The following is a 15519-nucleotide window of genomic DNA, read 5'->3' on the forward strand; positions in this document are numbered from 1 at the left end:
AGGCTCAAGATCTCCTCTCTCTGTGTGTGACATGAATGGCGTAGTTGAGATTCCTGCATTGCAGGGGGTTGGACTAAGGACCCTCAAAATCCCTTCTAACTCCATTATTATTAAAATTTGTATACCGCCCTCCATCTATAGATCTCAGGGCGGTTCACAACATAAAAATACTGGATAAAAAAACACAAAATACAGTTCTATGACAAGCAGGTTCGAAATGTGTTCGGATGCATTTTGACTACACTGGTTCGTTAGAATTGTTTCGCATTCCACGATGTTTGTTTCTTTGATTTCGTAAGGTCCACGTGCTTGAGTGTTGAAAAGAAAACCTCAAAACCGGTTTACGAATGAAAGTGATCGCCAAAAAAATGTTTACAACCATTATTTTTAAAATGCTGTAAGCCACCTTGAACCCCAGCCTGTGAGAAAGGCGGGTTGTATACCGTATTTTTCGCTCTGTAAGACGCGCTTTTCCCCCTTCAAAAATTAAGGGGAAATGTGTGTGCGTCTTATGGAGTGAATGCAGGCTCCTTGGCTTCAGCGATAGCAACGCAAAGCCTCCGAAGCGCAGAGGGAGAGCTCCCCCCGCGCTCCGGAGGCTTCGCGTTGCTTTCGCTGAAGCCGCCTGAAGCCCCCAGAGCGCAGCGGGAAGTCCCACTGTGCTCCGGAGGCTTCAGGCGGCTATCCGCAAGCCTTCGGAGTGCAGCAGGAGTTCCCACTGCGCTCCGAAGGCTTGCGGATAGCTGCCTGAAGCCTGGAGAGTGAGAGGGGTCGGTGCACTCCGATCCCTCTTGCTCTCCAGGCTTCGCTTCGCTGGAGAGGCGCTGCACAGTTTTCCCTCTCTGCGCAGCACCCCTTCAGCAAAGCGGGAGGAGAAATGGAAGGGGCTCCGTTTCTCCTGCTGCTTCGCTGAAGGGGCGATGAGCAGAGAGGGGGAGAATTTTTTTCCCCCTGTTCTCCCCCTCCTATGGTCCGGTGCGTCCTATAGAGCGAAAAATACAGTAAATAGGAGAGGGTCGGGTTGCTGACGCTGACAGGTTGTGGTTCTCCAACCACATCTGGGTGGGGGGCTCAAGCAAGCCCCCACAACCCGCTCCTGCTTTCTTTCTTTTTTTATCATTGTTGTTGTTTAGTCGCTTAGCTGTGTCCGACTCTTCGTGACCCCCTGGACCAGAGCACGCCAGGCACTTCTGTCTTCCACTGCCACCCGCAGTTTGGTCAGACTCATGCTGGTCACTTCGAGAACACTGTCCCACCATCTTGTCCTCTGTCGTCCCCTTCTCCTTGTGCCCTCCATCTTTCCCAACATCAGGGTCTTTTCCAGGGAGTCTTCTCTTCTCATGAGGTGGCCAAAGTCTTGGAGCCTCAGCTTCAGGATCTATCCTTCCAGTGAGCACTCAGGGCTGATTTCCTTCAGAATGGAGAGGTTGGATCTTCTTGCAGTCCATGGGACTCTCAAGAGTCTCCTCCAGCACCAGAATTCAAAAGCATCAATTCTTCGGCAATCAGCCTTCTTTATGGTCCAGCTCTCACTTCCATACATCACTACTGGGAAAACCATAGCTTGAACGATACGGACCTTTGTTGGCAAGGTGATGTCTCTGCTTTTTAAAATGCTGTCCAGGTTTGTCATTGCTTTCCTCCCAAAAAGCAGGCGGCTTTTAATTTCGTGGCTGCTGTCACCATCTGCAGTGATCATGGAGCCCAAGAAAGTAAAATCTTTCACTGCCTCCATTTCTTCCCCTTCTATTTGCCAGGAGGTGATGGGACCAGTGGCCATGATCTTCGTTTTTTTGATGTTTTATCATTAAGCACTTTATTGAATAGTCACCATACTTTTAGTTTGAATGCTGTATACAGGTTCTTTGGAACGGTTCTATCAATAACATATCAGTTCTTTGGAGAAAGCAACTGCCTTGTGGGGCTCTGCTCCCCGAACCAGCCAACTCTCCTGCTTCTGTGTCCCACTAACCACACAGGAGTCTATCTTCATGCTTTCTCATACACTCTGGTGCAGATAACGTTGTTCATTTCACACTCCACAACCAGCTTTCCATCTTCTATTTTTCTTTTTATTGTGGTCTCTTTGCCATCCCATCTCTGCAACTGATTGAGCGACCCATTGTCTAATGTTACAATACTCTTTACTTTCCTGTCATCTGCTGTGGTCTCATCAAACGGTTCCCCCAGTTTGAAGGAAATCTCGGTGTTCTTTAAACTGCTCTCTGTTTTGATGGTTATAACATCTCCGTTGCAACTGATGATCACATTGGGCTTGGCAACACCAGCCAGCTTCCTGGTGGGAAAGCCCACACCGAGTTCTTTCATATACAGTGGTGCCTCGCAAGACGAAAAGAATCCGTTCCGCGAGTCTCTTCGTCTTGCGTTTTGTTTCGTCTTGCGAAGCAAGCCCATTAGCGGATTAGCGCTATTAGCGGTTTAGTGGCTATTAGCGGCTATTAAGGGATTAGCGGCTATTAAGGGATTAGAGGCTATTAAGGGATTAGCGGCTATTAAGGGATTAGTGGATTAGCTGCTAAAAGGCTATTAGCGGCTTAGTGGATCAGCTGATAAGCGGCTTAGATCAGCTGTCAAGCGGCTTAGCATCAGCTGTTAAGCGGCTTAGAGAACAGCTGTTAAGCGGCTTAGGGGCTGGGGGAAAAGGGGGGGAGGGAAAAAACGCCCGCAGAACTCGCAAGACATTTTCGTCTTGCGAAGCAAGCCCATAGCAAATTCGTTTTGCGAAGCACCTCCAAAACGGAAAACCTAGTCTAGCGGGTTTTCCGTCTTGCGAGGCATTCGTCTTGCGGGGCACCACTGTAGTCATCAAATTTTTCAGTGGAAACAAGCTTCAAAGTTCCCAAAAACTGTTCACACATGATGTAGGATTAACTAAGCCTCCTGAGGAACTTCTTACAAGATTAACTAAGCACCACAAAGAGCACAGCACCTCTCCGCTCCTGCTTTCTGAACTCCCCTGCCCTTCCCTCCAATCCCAGGCAGTGAAGTCCAAGACGGGCCCTGGAGAATACCTCCGCAACTCCCTGTGGCACACAGGGGACACGGCCAACCAGGTCAAGCTGCTCTGGAAGGACCCTCGCAACGTCGGCTGGAAGGACAAGACCTCCTACCGCTGGTTCCTGCAGCACCGGCCCCAGGTGGGCTACATCCGGTAAGTGGCAGGGGCACAGGTGCGCAGGTGCGCCAGGGATGGGTGCCCGGCGGAAAGGCCTGGCTCAGTGATGGTCCTGTGAGGCGTTCCCAAAGCAAAGGATTAGACTCTGATAATAAAATACACACAGAGGCTTGAACCAGCAAGACTCTGGGAGGGGTGCGGATAATAATAATTCCTGTCCACCCCTCGACCCAGGTCGTTTTATTCACAAAAAAACTTTTTACACAGTGTACATAAGAACCAATCAGATTTCTAGGAATTAAGATGTTTAGAAAGAATGAAAGATGTTAAGTGATCAAGTTAATTTTTTTTTGAGAAAATTGATTTTGGAAAACCGTTAAAATGATATACAGTGTTTACCTCAGGTTACATATGCTTCAGGTTACAGACTCCGCTAACCCAGAAATAGTACCTCGGGTTAAGAACTTTGCTTCAGGATGAGAACAGAAATTGTGTGGCGGCAGCAGGAGGCCCCATTAGCTAAAGTGGTGCTTCAGGTTAAGAACAGTTTCAGGTTAAGTACGGACCTCCGGAACGAATGAAGTAGTTGACCTGAGGTACCACTGTACAATGAAATTCAACCAGGGGGATTTGAGGAAGTCACTTAACAATGTTATTAAGATTGGTTTAATTACAATTAGGATGTATGTATGTATGTATGTATGTTTGTTTGTTTGTTAGTCTTAAATTTTTTTGGGAAAATTAATTTGAAATTTTGAAGAAGAAAAAAGAACCAATCAGATTTCCTCTGAACATTTCAAAACCCGCACGTGGGACAAAGTTAGATCAGAAGAAATTAACTTTTAAGTACAAAGACTACTCTGAGCATGCATACGTATCGGAGAGTAAATGCTTTTAGGAAACTCCGGAGGTCATAAACAGCAAGAAACAGTATTTACCATCTCCTTGTGAACTCTCTTCCTGGCCCTAAGATTAACAAAACTAACAATAGCTACATCAAAGAAACTGCCTATCTTTTATGGCCTAGGATGCCTGGCACGGCAACCGGCAACTAACCTGTGTCAAGCAAGAGAAATAGGACATAGATGCAGAGGGATGGATTGATGAAAAATCATATCAAAATGTCTCAAACCCAGTCAACACAATGCTTTCATTGCTGACACAAATGGCTTGCTCCACATTTTTATAATTCCTCATAGCAATCCCACCTGATCACTACATCTCTGTAGCTCTGGGATTCCCTCCTCAGCAGAGCCCAACAGCCTCTTGACTTCCTGCTTCTATGCAGGTTTTGACGGCGCTTGATGCCTGTCTGTTTTTATCATGTTGGTGCATGAATTTGAATGCAATCTCTTTTTAAAAAATAAAATAAAATACTGTGTCTTCTTGTTTTCTGTTGTCGCTGAACGCAAGACACCCTTGCAAAATTTATTTCAAACATAGCAAGAGGTTATAAGCACCCTTTTCAGTTTCCAGTTATTTGTCTTGTTTTGTGAAATGCGTATTTAAAAACAAAACCAGATAAGGCAAGTTCCTAAGGTACAAAGGGGCCTTTATTTGGGGTTATTTCCAAAGACCCCTTCATGGATCACTGCCTTGCCGTGGCGAAGGGGCTTGAAGAATGATCTCGATACGAATCCAAGGCAGACCTTTTAACATCACAGTAATCCAAGTTTATGCACCAACTACTGGTGCTGAAGAAACTGAAATTGACCAATTCTATGAAGACTTACAACACCTTATAGAAGTGACACCAAAGAAGGATGTTCTTCTCATTATAGGGGATTGGAATGCTAAAGTAGGGAATCAAGAGATAAAAGGAACAATTGGCAAATTTGGTCTTGGAATTCAAAACGAAGCAGGGCAAAGGCTAATAGAGTTCTGTCAAGAGAACAAGCTGGTCATCACAAACACTCTTTTCCAACAACACAAGAGACGACTCTACACATGGACATCACCAGATGGGCAGCATCGAAATCAGATTGATTATATTCTCTGCAGCCAAAGATGGAGAAGCTCTATACAGTCAGCAAAAACAAGACCTGGAGCTGACTGTGGCTCAGATCATCAGCTTCTTATAGCAAAATTCAAGCTTAAACTGAAGAAAGTAGGAAAAACCACTGGGCCAGTAAGATACAATCTAAACCAAATCCCATATGAATACACAGTGGAAGTGAGGAACAGGTTTAAGGATTTAGAATTGCTGGACAGAGTGCCTGAAGAACTATGGATGGAGGCTCGAAACATTATACAGGAGGCAGCAACGAAAACCATCCCAATGAAAAGGAAATGCAAGAAAGCAAAGTGTCCAACGAGGCCTTACGAATAGCGGAGGAGAGAAGGCAAGCAAAATGCGAGGGGGATAGTGAAAGATACAGGAAATTGAATGCAGAATTCCAAAAAATAGCAAGGAGAGACAAGAAGGCCTTCTTAAATGAGCAATGCAAAGAAATAGAGGAAAACAACAGAATGGGAAGAACCAGAGATCTGTTCAAGAAAATTGGAGATATGAAAGGAACATTTCGTTCAAAGGTTACCATAATAAAGGACAAAAGTGGTAAGGACCTAACAGAAGCAGAAGACATCAAGAAGAGGTGGCAAGAATACACAGAGGAACTATACCAGAAAGATATGGATGTCTCGTACACCCCAGGTAGTGTGGTTGCTGACCTTGAGCCAGACATCCTGGAGAGTGAAGTCAAATGGGCCTTAGAAAGCATTGCAAATAACAAGGCCAGTGGAAGTGATGGTATTCCAGCTGAACTATTTAAAATTTTAAAAGATGATGCTGTTAAGGTGCTACACTCAATATGCCAGCAAGTTTGGAAAACTCAGCAGTGGCCAGAAGATTGGAGAAGGTCAGTCTACATCCCAATCCCAAAGAAGGGCAGTGCTAAAGAATGCTCCAACTACCGCACAATTGCACTCATTTCACACGCCAGCAAGGTTATGCTTAAAATTCTTCAAGGAAGGCTCAAGCAGTATGTGGACCGAGAACTCCCAGAAGTGCAAGCTGGATTTAGAAGAGGCAGGGGAACCAGAGACCAAATTGCAAACATGCGCTGGATTATGGAGAAAGCTAGAGAGTTCCAGAAAGACATCTACTTCTGCTTCATTGACTATGCAAAAGCCTTTGACTGTGTCGATCACAGCAAACTATGGCAAGTTCTTAAAGAAATGGGAGTGCCTGATCACCTCATCTGTCTCCTGAGAAATCTCTATGTGGGACAAGAAGCTACAGTTAGAACTGGATATGGAACAACTGATTGGTTCAAAATTGGGAAAGGAGTACGACAAGGCTGTATTTTGTCTCCCTGCTTATTTAACTTATATGCAGAATTCATCATGCGAAAGGCTGGACTGGATGAATCCCTAGCCGGAATTAAGATTGCTGGAAGAAATATCAACAACCTCAGATATGCAGATGACACAACCTTGATGGCAGAAAGTGAGGAGGAATTAAAAAACCTTTTATTGAGGGTAAAAGAGGAGAGCACAAAGTATGGTCTGAAGCTCAACATCAAAAAAAACGAAGATCATGGCCACTGGTCCCATCACCTCCTGGCAAATAGAAGGGGAGGAAATGGAGGCAGTGAGAGATTTTACTTTCTTGGGCTCCATGATCACTGCAGATGGTGACAGCAGCCACGAAATTAAGAGACACCTGCTTCTTGGGAGGAAAGCAATGGCAAACCTAGATAGCATTTTAAAAAGTAGAGACATCACCTTGCCAACAAAGGTCCGTATAGTAAAAGCTATGGTTTTCCCAGTAGTGATGTATGGAAGTGAGAGCTGGACCATAAAGAAGGCTGATCGCCGAAGAATTGATGCTTTTGAATTATGGTGCTGGAGGAGACTCTTGAGAGTCCCATGGACTGCAAGAAGATCAAACGCATCCATTCTTAAGGAAATCAGCCCTGAGTGCTCACTGGAAGGACAGATCGTGAAGCTGAGGCTCCAATACTTTGGCCACCTCATGAGAAGAGAAGACTCACTGGAAAAGACCCTGATGTTGGGAAAGATGGAGGGCACAAGGAGAAGGGGATGACAGAGGACGAGATGGTGGGACAGGGTTCTCGAAGGTACAAACATGAATCTGACCAAACTGCGGGTGGCAGTGGAAGACAGAAGTGCCTGGCGTGCTCTGGTCCATGGGGTCACGAAGAGTCGGACACGACTGAACGACTAAACAACAACAACAACAACATTTCCAAAGAGATTTTGTGTTATTATTTCAAAAAATCATCTCGGAGGCAGGAACCTACATTGGCTCCCAGGACGTTTCCGAGCACAATTCAAAGTGTTGGTGCTGACCTTGAAAGCCCTAAACGGCCTCGGTCCAGTATACCTGAAGGAGCGTCTCCACCCCCAGCGTTCTGCCCAGACACTGAGGTCCAGCGCCAAGGGCCTTCTGGCGGTTCCCTCACTGCGAGAAGCCAAGTTACAGGGAACCAGGCAGAGGGCCTTCTCGGTGGTGGCACCTGCCCTGTGGAACGCCCTCCCACCGGATGTCAAAGAGAACAACAACTACCAGACTTTTAGAAGACATCTGAAGGCAGCCCTGTTTAGGGAAGCTTTTAATGTCTGATGTATTACGGTATTTTAATATTATTATTATTTTCAAGCAGAGGCTCCTGCCTCCGAGACCCTCACGTTTTTGCCACAAATGTGCTGGTGTTAGAATCCTTGATGGTTTTCCTTGCCTCTCTAGGGCTCGCTTCTACGAGGGTCCTGAGCTGGTGGCCGACACAGGCGTTGTCCTGGACACCACGATGAGAGGCGGGCGCCTGGGGGTCTTCTGTTTCTCCCAGGAGAACATCATCTGGTCCAACCTGCGGTATCGCTGCAACGGTGAGCAGGCCCCACTCCCTCCCGCCCAGCCCCACACATCCTCTCTCCCCATCCCTGGGTGCAGCCTTCAAAGCCATGCCAATTTTAATGCCAAGGGGTGAAGCTAAGAAAGATTTAGTGACTGGGCTTCACACAAAAGCAAAACGAAAGTGAGTTTCAGTTGCTTTTGCAGACTCCGGCAAGTTGTGGGTCTTGGGGTCGTATTTCCCTTGGGACTCACCTGTTGGAGGCAGTGATGCTTCGGAATAGCAATTGCTGGAAACCCCAGGAGGGGAGAGGGCTCTCGCACTCAGGTCCTGCTTGGGGGCTCCCCGTGGGGGCATCTGGTTGGCATCTATGAGAACAGGACGCTGGACGAGATGGGCCTGATCCAGAACAGGTTCGTTATGTTCTTGTGGAACCTCCAGGTCCAGTGGCAGTCTATCCGGATTCCTAGTTTCTTATGGGTATTTAGCCGCTGTAGGAAGAGTGTTGGCCAGGGAGGAGTGTACCAAAGCGCTTTGCTCCCACAGTCGCATCATCAAATCTGTGGGATTCTGTAACTCCCTGCGTTGCAGGGGGTTGGACTGGATGACCCTCAGGACCCCTTCCAACTCTACCATTCTAAGATAAGCTTACCAGATTTTTTCCAATTAATCCAGGGACACTAATTACAGTGGTGCCTCGCAAGACGAAAAGAATCCGTTCCGCGAGTCTCTTCGTCTTGCGGTTTTTTTCGTCTTGCGAAGCAAACACATTAGCGGATTAGCGCTATTAGCGGCTATTAAAGGCTTAAGGGATTAGCGGATTAGCTGCTAAAAGGCTATTAGCGGCTTAGCGGGCTTAGTGGATCAGCTGATAAGCGGCTTAGCGATCAGCTGTTAAGCGGCTTAGCGGCTTGGGGAAAAGGGGGGGGGGAGGGAAAAAACCCCGCAGGAACTCGCAAGGCATTTTCGTCTTGCGAAGCAAGCCCATAGCAAATTCGCTTTGCGAAGCACCTCCAAACCGGAAAACCCTTTCGTCTAGCGGGTTTTCCGTCTTGCGAGGCATTCGTCTTGCGGGGCACCACTTTAATTACTACATGTTTGGGACAGTGGCAGAGGGGGCGACTGCCACCTTGACCTCAACCGCCATGTTTCCCCTTCCTCCGAGGCTTCTATCTCCTTTTTTCCATGAGCCTGGGCAGCCCGAGTTGTTGGTTCTTTGGTGGGGGGGGGAGAGGTGTGCGGTGGGGCAGGCATGGAAGGCGGAGGAGGGCCGAGAGCAGCGGCGGTGGCGAGGCTTGGGCAGTGTGATGCCTCCCTTCCCATCGGAGCAGCCCCAATCCCATTCCTACTTGCGTGCAAGCAGGAGGGGGCAGGGATTCCTCAGCTAGGAAGCAAGGCTTCACACTGCCTTTTGGAGCAGCCCCATCCCAACTCTTACTTACGTGCAAGCAGGAGGAGGCAGGGATCCCTCAGCTGGGCAGGGAGGCTTCCCCTTGCCTGAGAGATCCCTGCCCCCTCCTGCTTGCACATAAGTAGGAGTTGGGAGGTTGCTCCGATAGGCAGCATGAAGCCTCCCTTCACAGCTGAGTTGCTGGGGTCAGGGAAGGTGGAGGCAGACCGGAAGCTGCGTCTTAGAGCCCTTGAACCACCATCATATGGGGACTTCTGAGCAGCTCCTGAAGCCAGCCAGAGCCAACTGCTCCGGGCTGCTGAGACGGCCGCTGCTGCGTTTCCCAGGGACATTAGATGAAATCCGGGGACATTCCGGGGACGGAATTTGTCCGGGGACTTATTCGCAAATCCGGGAAACGGGGACGTCTGGTAACCCCGTTCTAAGATCCCTGCCTCCTGTTCTCTCATTCACAGACACGATCCCAGAGGACTACGAATCTTACCGGAACCAGCAAGACTACTAAGCGCCTTTTAGGCTTGGCCCGAGACTCACATACTCACCCCTCTGCTTCCTGCTCTTTTTACGATATATCAAATTATGGACAGTCCAGCAATACCTTGCAGCAGCCGCCCAGCCGCCCTCTGGCATCGCTGCGCCTCCCTTTCCCTAGTAACCGGAAGCCCCCTTGGAATCCCTCACTGGCCACGAATCTGCTGAATGCTCTGCACCGTGCAGAAGAGTAGCAGCTAATCCAGCTGTTCCAGCGGAGGCGCTTGAGAGCATGGAGGGGAGAGGCTGGCTAGGAGAATCTCTCCAAGAACTCCAAAGCACTCGCCAGCAGGGGGAGGCTGCTTCCTTCTGCTCCAGCCCTAGGTGGGGGGTTCGGGTCTGATGTCAAGAAAGTGGGGCTCACCGTTGCACCCCTGCGTGAATCACTGTCCAGGCACAGATCAGCGATTCATGCAAAAACGGGGTGGTGCGATGTGAGAAAATGGGCATATTCTTGCAAGTAACCAATTTTGAGAAATGTATGACTGAACCAGCTTTAAACTGGACAGGGAGGGAAATGTGTGCTGAGCTAATCCAATCTGGCCTGCAGAGGTGCCCCTGTTTTGGTTAGATCCTCAGCCCCTCAAAGCTCAGGTGGTGAGAAGCCTGGTGGGCGGCTGCCAGTCTGAGCAGGTGACCCCGGGTAAACGTGGCACAGGGCTTCCTCCCAAACCCAATTGCACGCTCATTCCTCGGCCCTGAATCTCTGGCGCATTAAAGGCAGGTAATGAAATGCGCACCTTCTCGGAAGCAATAAGAAGAAACGCAGAGAAAGCACTTTTTTAAAAATATGTATGTATAGAGAATTTTGAGAATTAAATTACTTTGTCTTAAGGACAAGAAGTTTGTGTTTTGTTTTTTGACGCTGCCCGCAGGGCAGGCTCTCTGAAAGCCAGGAGAGATCCCAAAAAGCAAAACTGCCGTCTGGCTAGGGAAGAGGAAGGCCTTCTGCAAAAAAAAACCCACCCCTTTTTAACCCATTGCAAAGCAGCTTTGCAATTAACAACAATTATTCAGAAAAGCAGAGCTGAGCAGCCGGAGAGAAAAACAGCTGAACTTTATTACATTTCATTTACAAATAATGCAAAGTTACAAAGACAAAAAAAGCCTTCACAGAGAAAGAAAGAAAAAAAGGAAACGAACGAACCAAAAAAAGAGAGATCAAAAAGAATGTACACAGAGTTTTGCCGCTTTTTCACATCATTGTCATGTTCTTAAGTTTGCAAAAAGAAGAAAAAAACACACACACGCTTACAAAGCCACCTTCAGGGTTCCTTTTTTTTTTTTTTGCCAAGAAAAAAGCCACAATAAATTAAGCTTCTATGCTCCAGAGTTCCTGTGCTGCTGCTGCCCCCAAGTACCCCCCCTCCCCACCCCCCAAGAAAACCTGTAACTCAATGGTAGGATTTGCATATATCAGTAAAGTCATTCCACTAGTCCTCATGTTTTTGTTTTTTAAAAAAAAACTATAAAGAACAGGATGTTACACGGTCCAAAAATACAGAAAACAAAAGACTGTTCCCTTCCCACCCTTTTAATCCGCCTTCCCCCCCCCCCAAAAAAATATGATTTTTGTGTTACTGTTTTTTAGCTGCCTGTCTGTAAGGAAAGCTGCCAAACACAGCTGAATCTACCTTATTCAGAGAAAACCCACATTTCCCCTGGTGTTCTTTTACACTTTCAGGTGCCCCAAAGGAAATGGGGGGGGGGAGGGAGAGAAAAATTAAATTTCCTCCCTGCCCCCAAAAGAAAGCCATGTATTGAAAAGCTACCACCCGACTAACAGCTAGAACTAAGCACATTTTGTTTACTTGCTAAGTTGCGTTAATGTTCTGGATGTCTCTAGCAATATGGTTATTATAATATGGATAATTACGTTTAATGTGCAACTGCTCATGCCCATAATAGAGTTAGGAACTAGTTAGGATCGAAGGGGGAAATAACGTCTAGGCATGGTCTTATCCCCCCCCCCCCAAAAAAGAAAGTGATGTTAGGGTTGCAGCCCAATTAAGTTCTGCTCAGAGCAGATCCACCAGACCCGTTTGGCCACATCCGTCTGTTTCAATAGGACTACTCGGAATATGGCCGACAGCAGATGCAACCTGCAAAAGCTTGCAGAATTAATCCTGGTGTTTCTGTTGCGTATGGCAGGGCAGCCAAAGAGTTGCGGCCGCATTTGCAAGCCCTGCCTTAGCTAAGTGTTCTCCAAATCAAGGATCTTGAGATTAAGCCGTTCCCTCTCCTGGCACAGTTTTGAGCGGCTTCTGCAAAAGGGCTGATTTCTATGCGCTGGTCGGTTAGGGTTTTAAACAAAAAAAACCATGCAGCTAGTCCCTGTGGTCTTTCTAAAAACTATCAGCTGCAAATGAAGGCTTTGAAACTAACAGAACTGTAATCTAGAACTGACAGGTATCTCCAGAACTGGGGGGGGGGGGTGCATCCAAAACGGCACCACGCCCCCCCCCAAAAAAAACACTTAATCCTCCCGCCCAATTTGGCAAAAACAGACAAACCCTAAAACAACCCTCCCTCCTTTTATTTCAGCAAGTCATGTTTATTTGCACTGAATTCAATTGACTCCTACTTGCTGTTTGTGAGATTTTTAAAGTGGGGGATACGTCAAACTTCACATCCCCCCTCCCCAATCACACACACTTGCAAAGGGATGGAGGGGTTATGGGGAGAAGTATTTTGACCCACTTGGCTCATTCATTTTTGGGAGGGGGGGGTCAGGGAGAGCATTAAGCCTCTGCTGATCTGCCCAGTTACGTTTTAAAGCTCTGTGGGGGGTTTTTTTCAGAGAAGCTTCTACTGCGCACCCAGCCCCAGCCCCCAAAAACCCGCCAGTCCAGCATTTTTTTGGGGGGGGGGGCGCCATGTTGGCGAAGGCTGTGCCAGGAGAAGACACGTCCGGCTCAGGTCAGCCGTGCCATACAGTAACAGAACACCGTGTGGATGTGGCAGCAATTGATAATAATGGTGATAATCATTTTATTATTTGAACCCCGCCCATCCGACTGGGTTGTATATATAAGTTGTGTCGGGGGGGGGGGGAGGCATCTCAGAGCCCACCTCCCACCCATCCCTGTCCCAAAGGTGGGCTTTCCACCGTTTTTGACACACCTGAAAATTGGGGCTGGGTGCAGGGAGGAGAACGATTCACGCTGGGAATTTTGTCATTGTTATCGATATACCGAGAAGGCTTTGGGGTGGGGGGGGGGGGCGAATAGGAGAGGAGAGAAGGGAACCAGGCAAAAAGCAAAAAAAAAGGCAATGAATTCTCAACCACAGGCGTGAGATCGTCCAACTTGCAGGTGGAGAACAGGGATATTGAGCCAAGACAGCCTTTGCTTCAATACACATGCTAAGATACCAACAGCTATTATACATTTTTTTTGCTTTCGGTTCTTATGTAAAAGGGGGATGAAAACCAAAACCCAACACCCCAAAAGGCAGAAAGTACCAAGCTGTTGCTGCTGCGGCCGCCTCAAAGCATCTCCCCCCCCCCCAGCCTGCGTTCCCCTCCCCCCCCAAAAAGCCACGCCTTTCCTTTATAAACACAGTAGAAACTGGCCAAGCTCACATTTATTTATATATACTTTTTAAAATATATATATATATATTTATATACACACACGCACCGTGCCCTCCTCCCCCTCCCCGAAAGGAAGTTGTTTCCCCCCCCCTTTTTAAAAAAATAAAAAATAATAATAATAAATACAACGAAAAGCACAAAGATATCGACCGAAGTTCCATAAACGTAGTGTGTTGCTTATTTAAACCCTCCGCACCTACCCCCAGTTCACATATTGCAATATGGGAATTCCGCACAAAGCCTAAAGGTTTTGAAAATAAAAGGAAGGTTAAACCGGTTCATTAAAAAAGAAAAGTTACAACACAAAAACACTTAACTTTTTGTTTGGGTTCCCCATTTTTTTCCCCCTAAAAAGAAGAAGAATGCATACTCAGATATTCAACTGCTCTTTCACAGGTGTTTTCACAGTGACAAGGGAATTTTTTTAATTAAAAAAACGTAAATCAAAGTGCCTTCTTTCTTTCTTCAAAAGCCATGGGTGTAGTATCTAGGTAGTCCTCTTCCGGAGAGGAATTCTACCTAAGAAAAAAAGGGTGGGGGGGAGATGGCTGCCTTGAAAGGACGGAGGCAGGAAAGGGAAGATGGAAATGGGACCACCACAGAAAAATGAGGGGTGGGGGGAGAGAAAGAAGTAGCTTTCCTTTTTTAAAAAAGGGACAGTTCAGTCTCTTGCTGCTGCCGGTCCGAGATAGATTTCCAAGGAGCCCCCAGCAAGACTCCTGCAAACATGCAGAAAAGCCACAGCGATAACAGGGTTCAGTTTTCCCTGGCCATGCAATGGGCAGAGGCCGCCCCCGAATTTGGCCTTTTTGGGCAGGGATGGGGGTGAGGATGTCTTATCCTACCCGCCCCCAATTTGTGCATAGCTGGGTCTGACCACCACCGAGCCCAGCATCCTGTATCCGAGGACATCCGGACAATTAGCCCCCTGCTTGCTTGGGGTCTGGGTTGGCTGCTGTGGGGAGAGGGGGCTGGGCCGGGCCCCCTTTGGCCTGACCCAGTTGCTGGATCTGTACCCCGCTCCCTGCGCCACTTTTAAGTCTTGCTTTTTTTTTACACTTCCATCGCAGTTTGCATACACATGCGCGCGCACACACACACCAATATATATGTATAGATAGTCATTTACTCTGGCTCAGGATACCTCCCCTGCTTTTTCGAAGCTGACGGAAAGCATTGTGGATTTAAAACACCAGCACCCCGCCTCTCTTCCGACAGCCTGCCGTCCTCGCCATCGCTTCTGATACCCATCCTGGCCTCTCGACACCCGCTGGCCGCCAGAGCCCACCCAGAGGGCAGGTGGGGAGACACACACCCCCCCCCTAGAAAACCAGGACCAGAGAAGGGGCCATGTCCGTCGGGGCATGGGGGTTACAGGGGGAGAGGAGGGGGCAGCGGAACTCTGCATATGCTCAGGAACACTTCACACAGCTTGCAAGGATGGAAATGGAGAATGTCAGTCATCATCGCCATTTAATTCATTAGCCACTTGATGCCAAGAGGGGCTTTTGGGGGCCAACTTCCATTTTCAAAGACCCACAATTTGGTGGGGATTTTAAAAGGAAAAGATCCTGCTTTAAGGAATGTGACGTGGTTTTTTCCCCCCCAGAATGGAGCCTTGTTGATTGCAAAGATACTTGAACTCTACAGAATTGGACTAATTGCCCCATACCCCCCAAATCAGCTCTAGGGCTCTAACACGCCTTGCTAATATTTTGGGCTGGCAGCAAAGCTCCTGCTAGGAATCACAGACTTGTAGAGCTGGAAGGGACCCCAAGGGGTCATCTAGCCCCCCCCCCCCGCAAAGCAGGAACCTTTCGCCCAACATGGGGCTCAAACCCACAACCCTGGGATTCAGAGTCTCGTGCTCTTACCAGCTAAGCTATGGAAGCCTGTACTGCCTGGCAGGCAGTGGCCTCTGTGGGCGCACCCAAGCGCCTCAGGAGGCAGACCAGAATCGGCAATGAAAGAGGACCCCTCCTGGGACTGCCACTGGGATGAGAAGGCGCAGTACCCCTCCTGGCCTGCT

The 15519-nt window shown here is 47.9% G+C and overlaps 1 protein-coding gene and 1 long non-coding RNA gene across 2 annotated transcripts in view; one reads left to right on the forward strand and one right to left on the reverse strand.

The window, feature by feature from the left end:
* Positions 1 to 10735, forward strand: part of COMP (cartilage oligomeric matrix protein) — a 45079-nt gene extending 34344 nt beyond the window's left edge. The window contains exons 16-18 of the mRNA XM_083421667.1: positions 3000 to 3172; positions 7848 to 7987; positions 9820 to 10735. Coding sequence (XP_083277793.1) covers positions 3000 to 3172; positions 7848 to 7987; positions 9820 to 9869 — 363 coding nt within the window. The 3' untranslated portion in view covers positions 9870 to 10735. The remainder of the gene's footprint in view (positions 1 to 2999; positions 3173 to 7847; positions 7988 to 9819) is intronic.
* A 198-nt stretch (positions 10736 to 10933) lies between these two features.
* On the reverse strand, positions 10934 to 14936 carry LOC310668657. The gene is made up of 2 exons (XR_014506762.1): positions 14488 to 14936; positions 10934 to 14418 (listed from the first exon to the last, which is right to left on the reverse strand). It is a non-coding gene; the product is annotated as an uncharacterized lncRNA (long non-coding RNA).
* Positions 14937 to 15519: the final 583 nt, after the last annotated feature.

The sequence above is a fragment of the Podarcis tiliguerta genome, assembly GCF_965153285.1.
Source record: "Podarcis tiliguerta genome assembly, chromosome: 18".
NCBI classification, from domain to species: domain Eukaryota; kingdom Metazoa; phylum Chordata; class Lepidosauria; order Squamata; family Lacertidae; genus Podarcis; species Podarcis tiliguerta.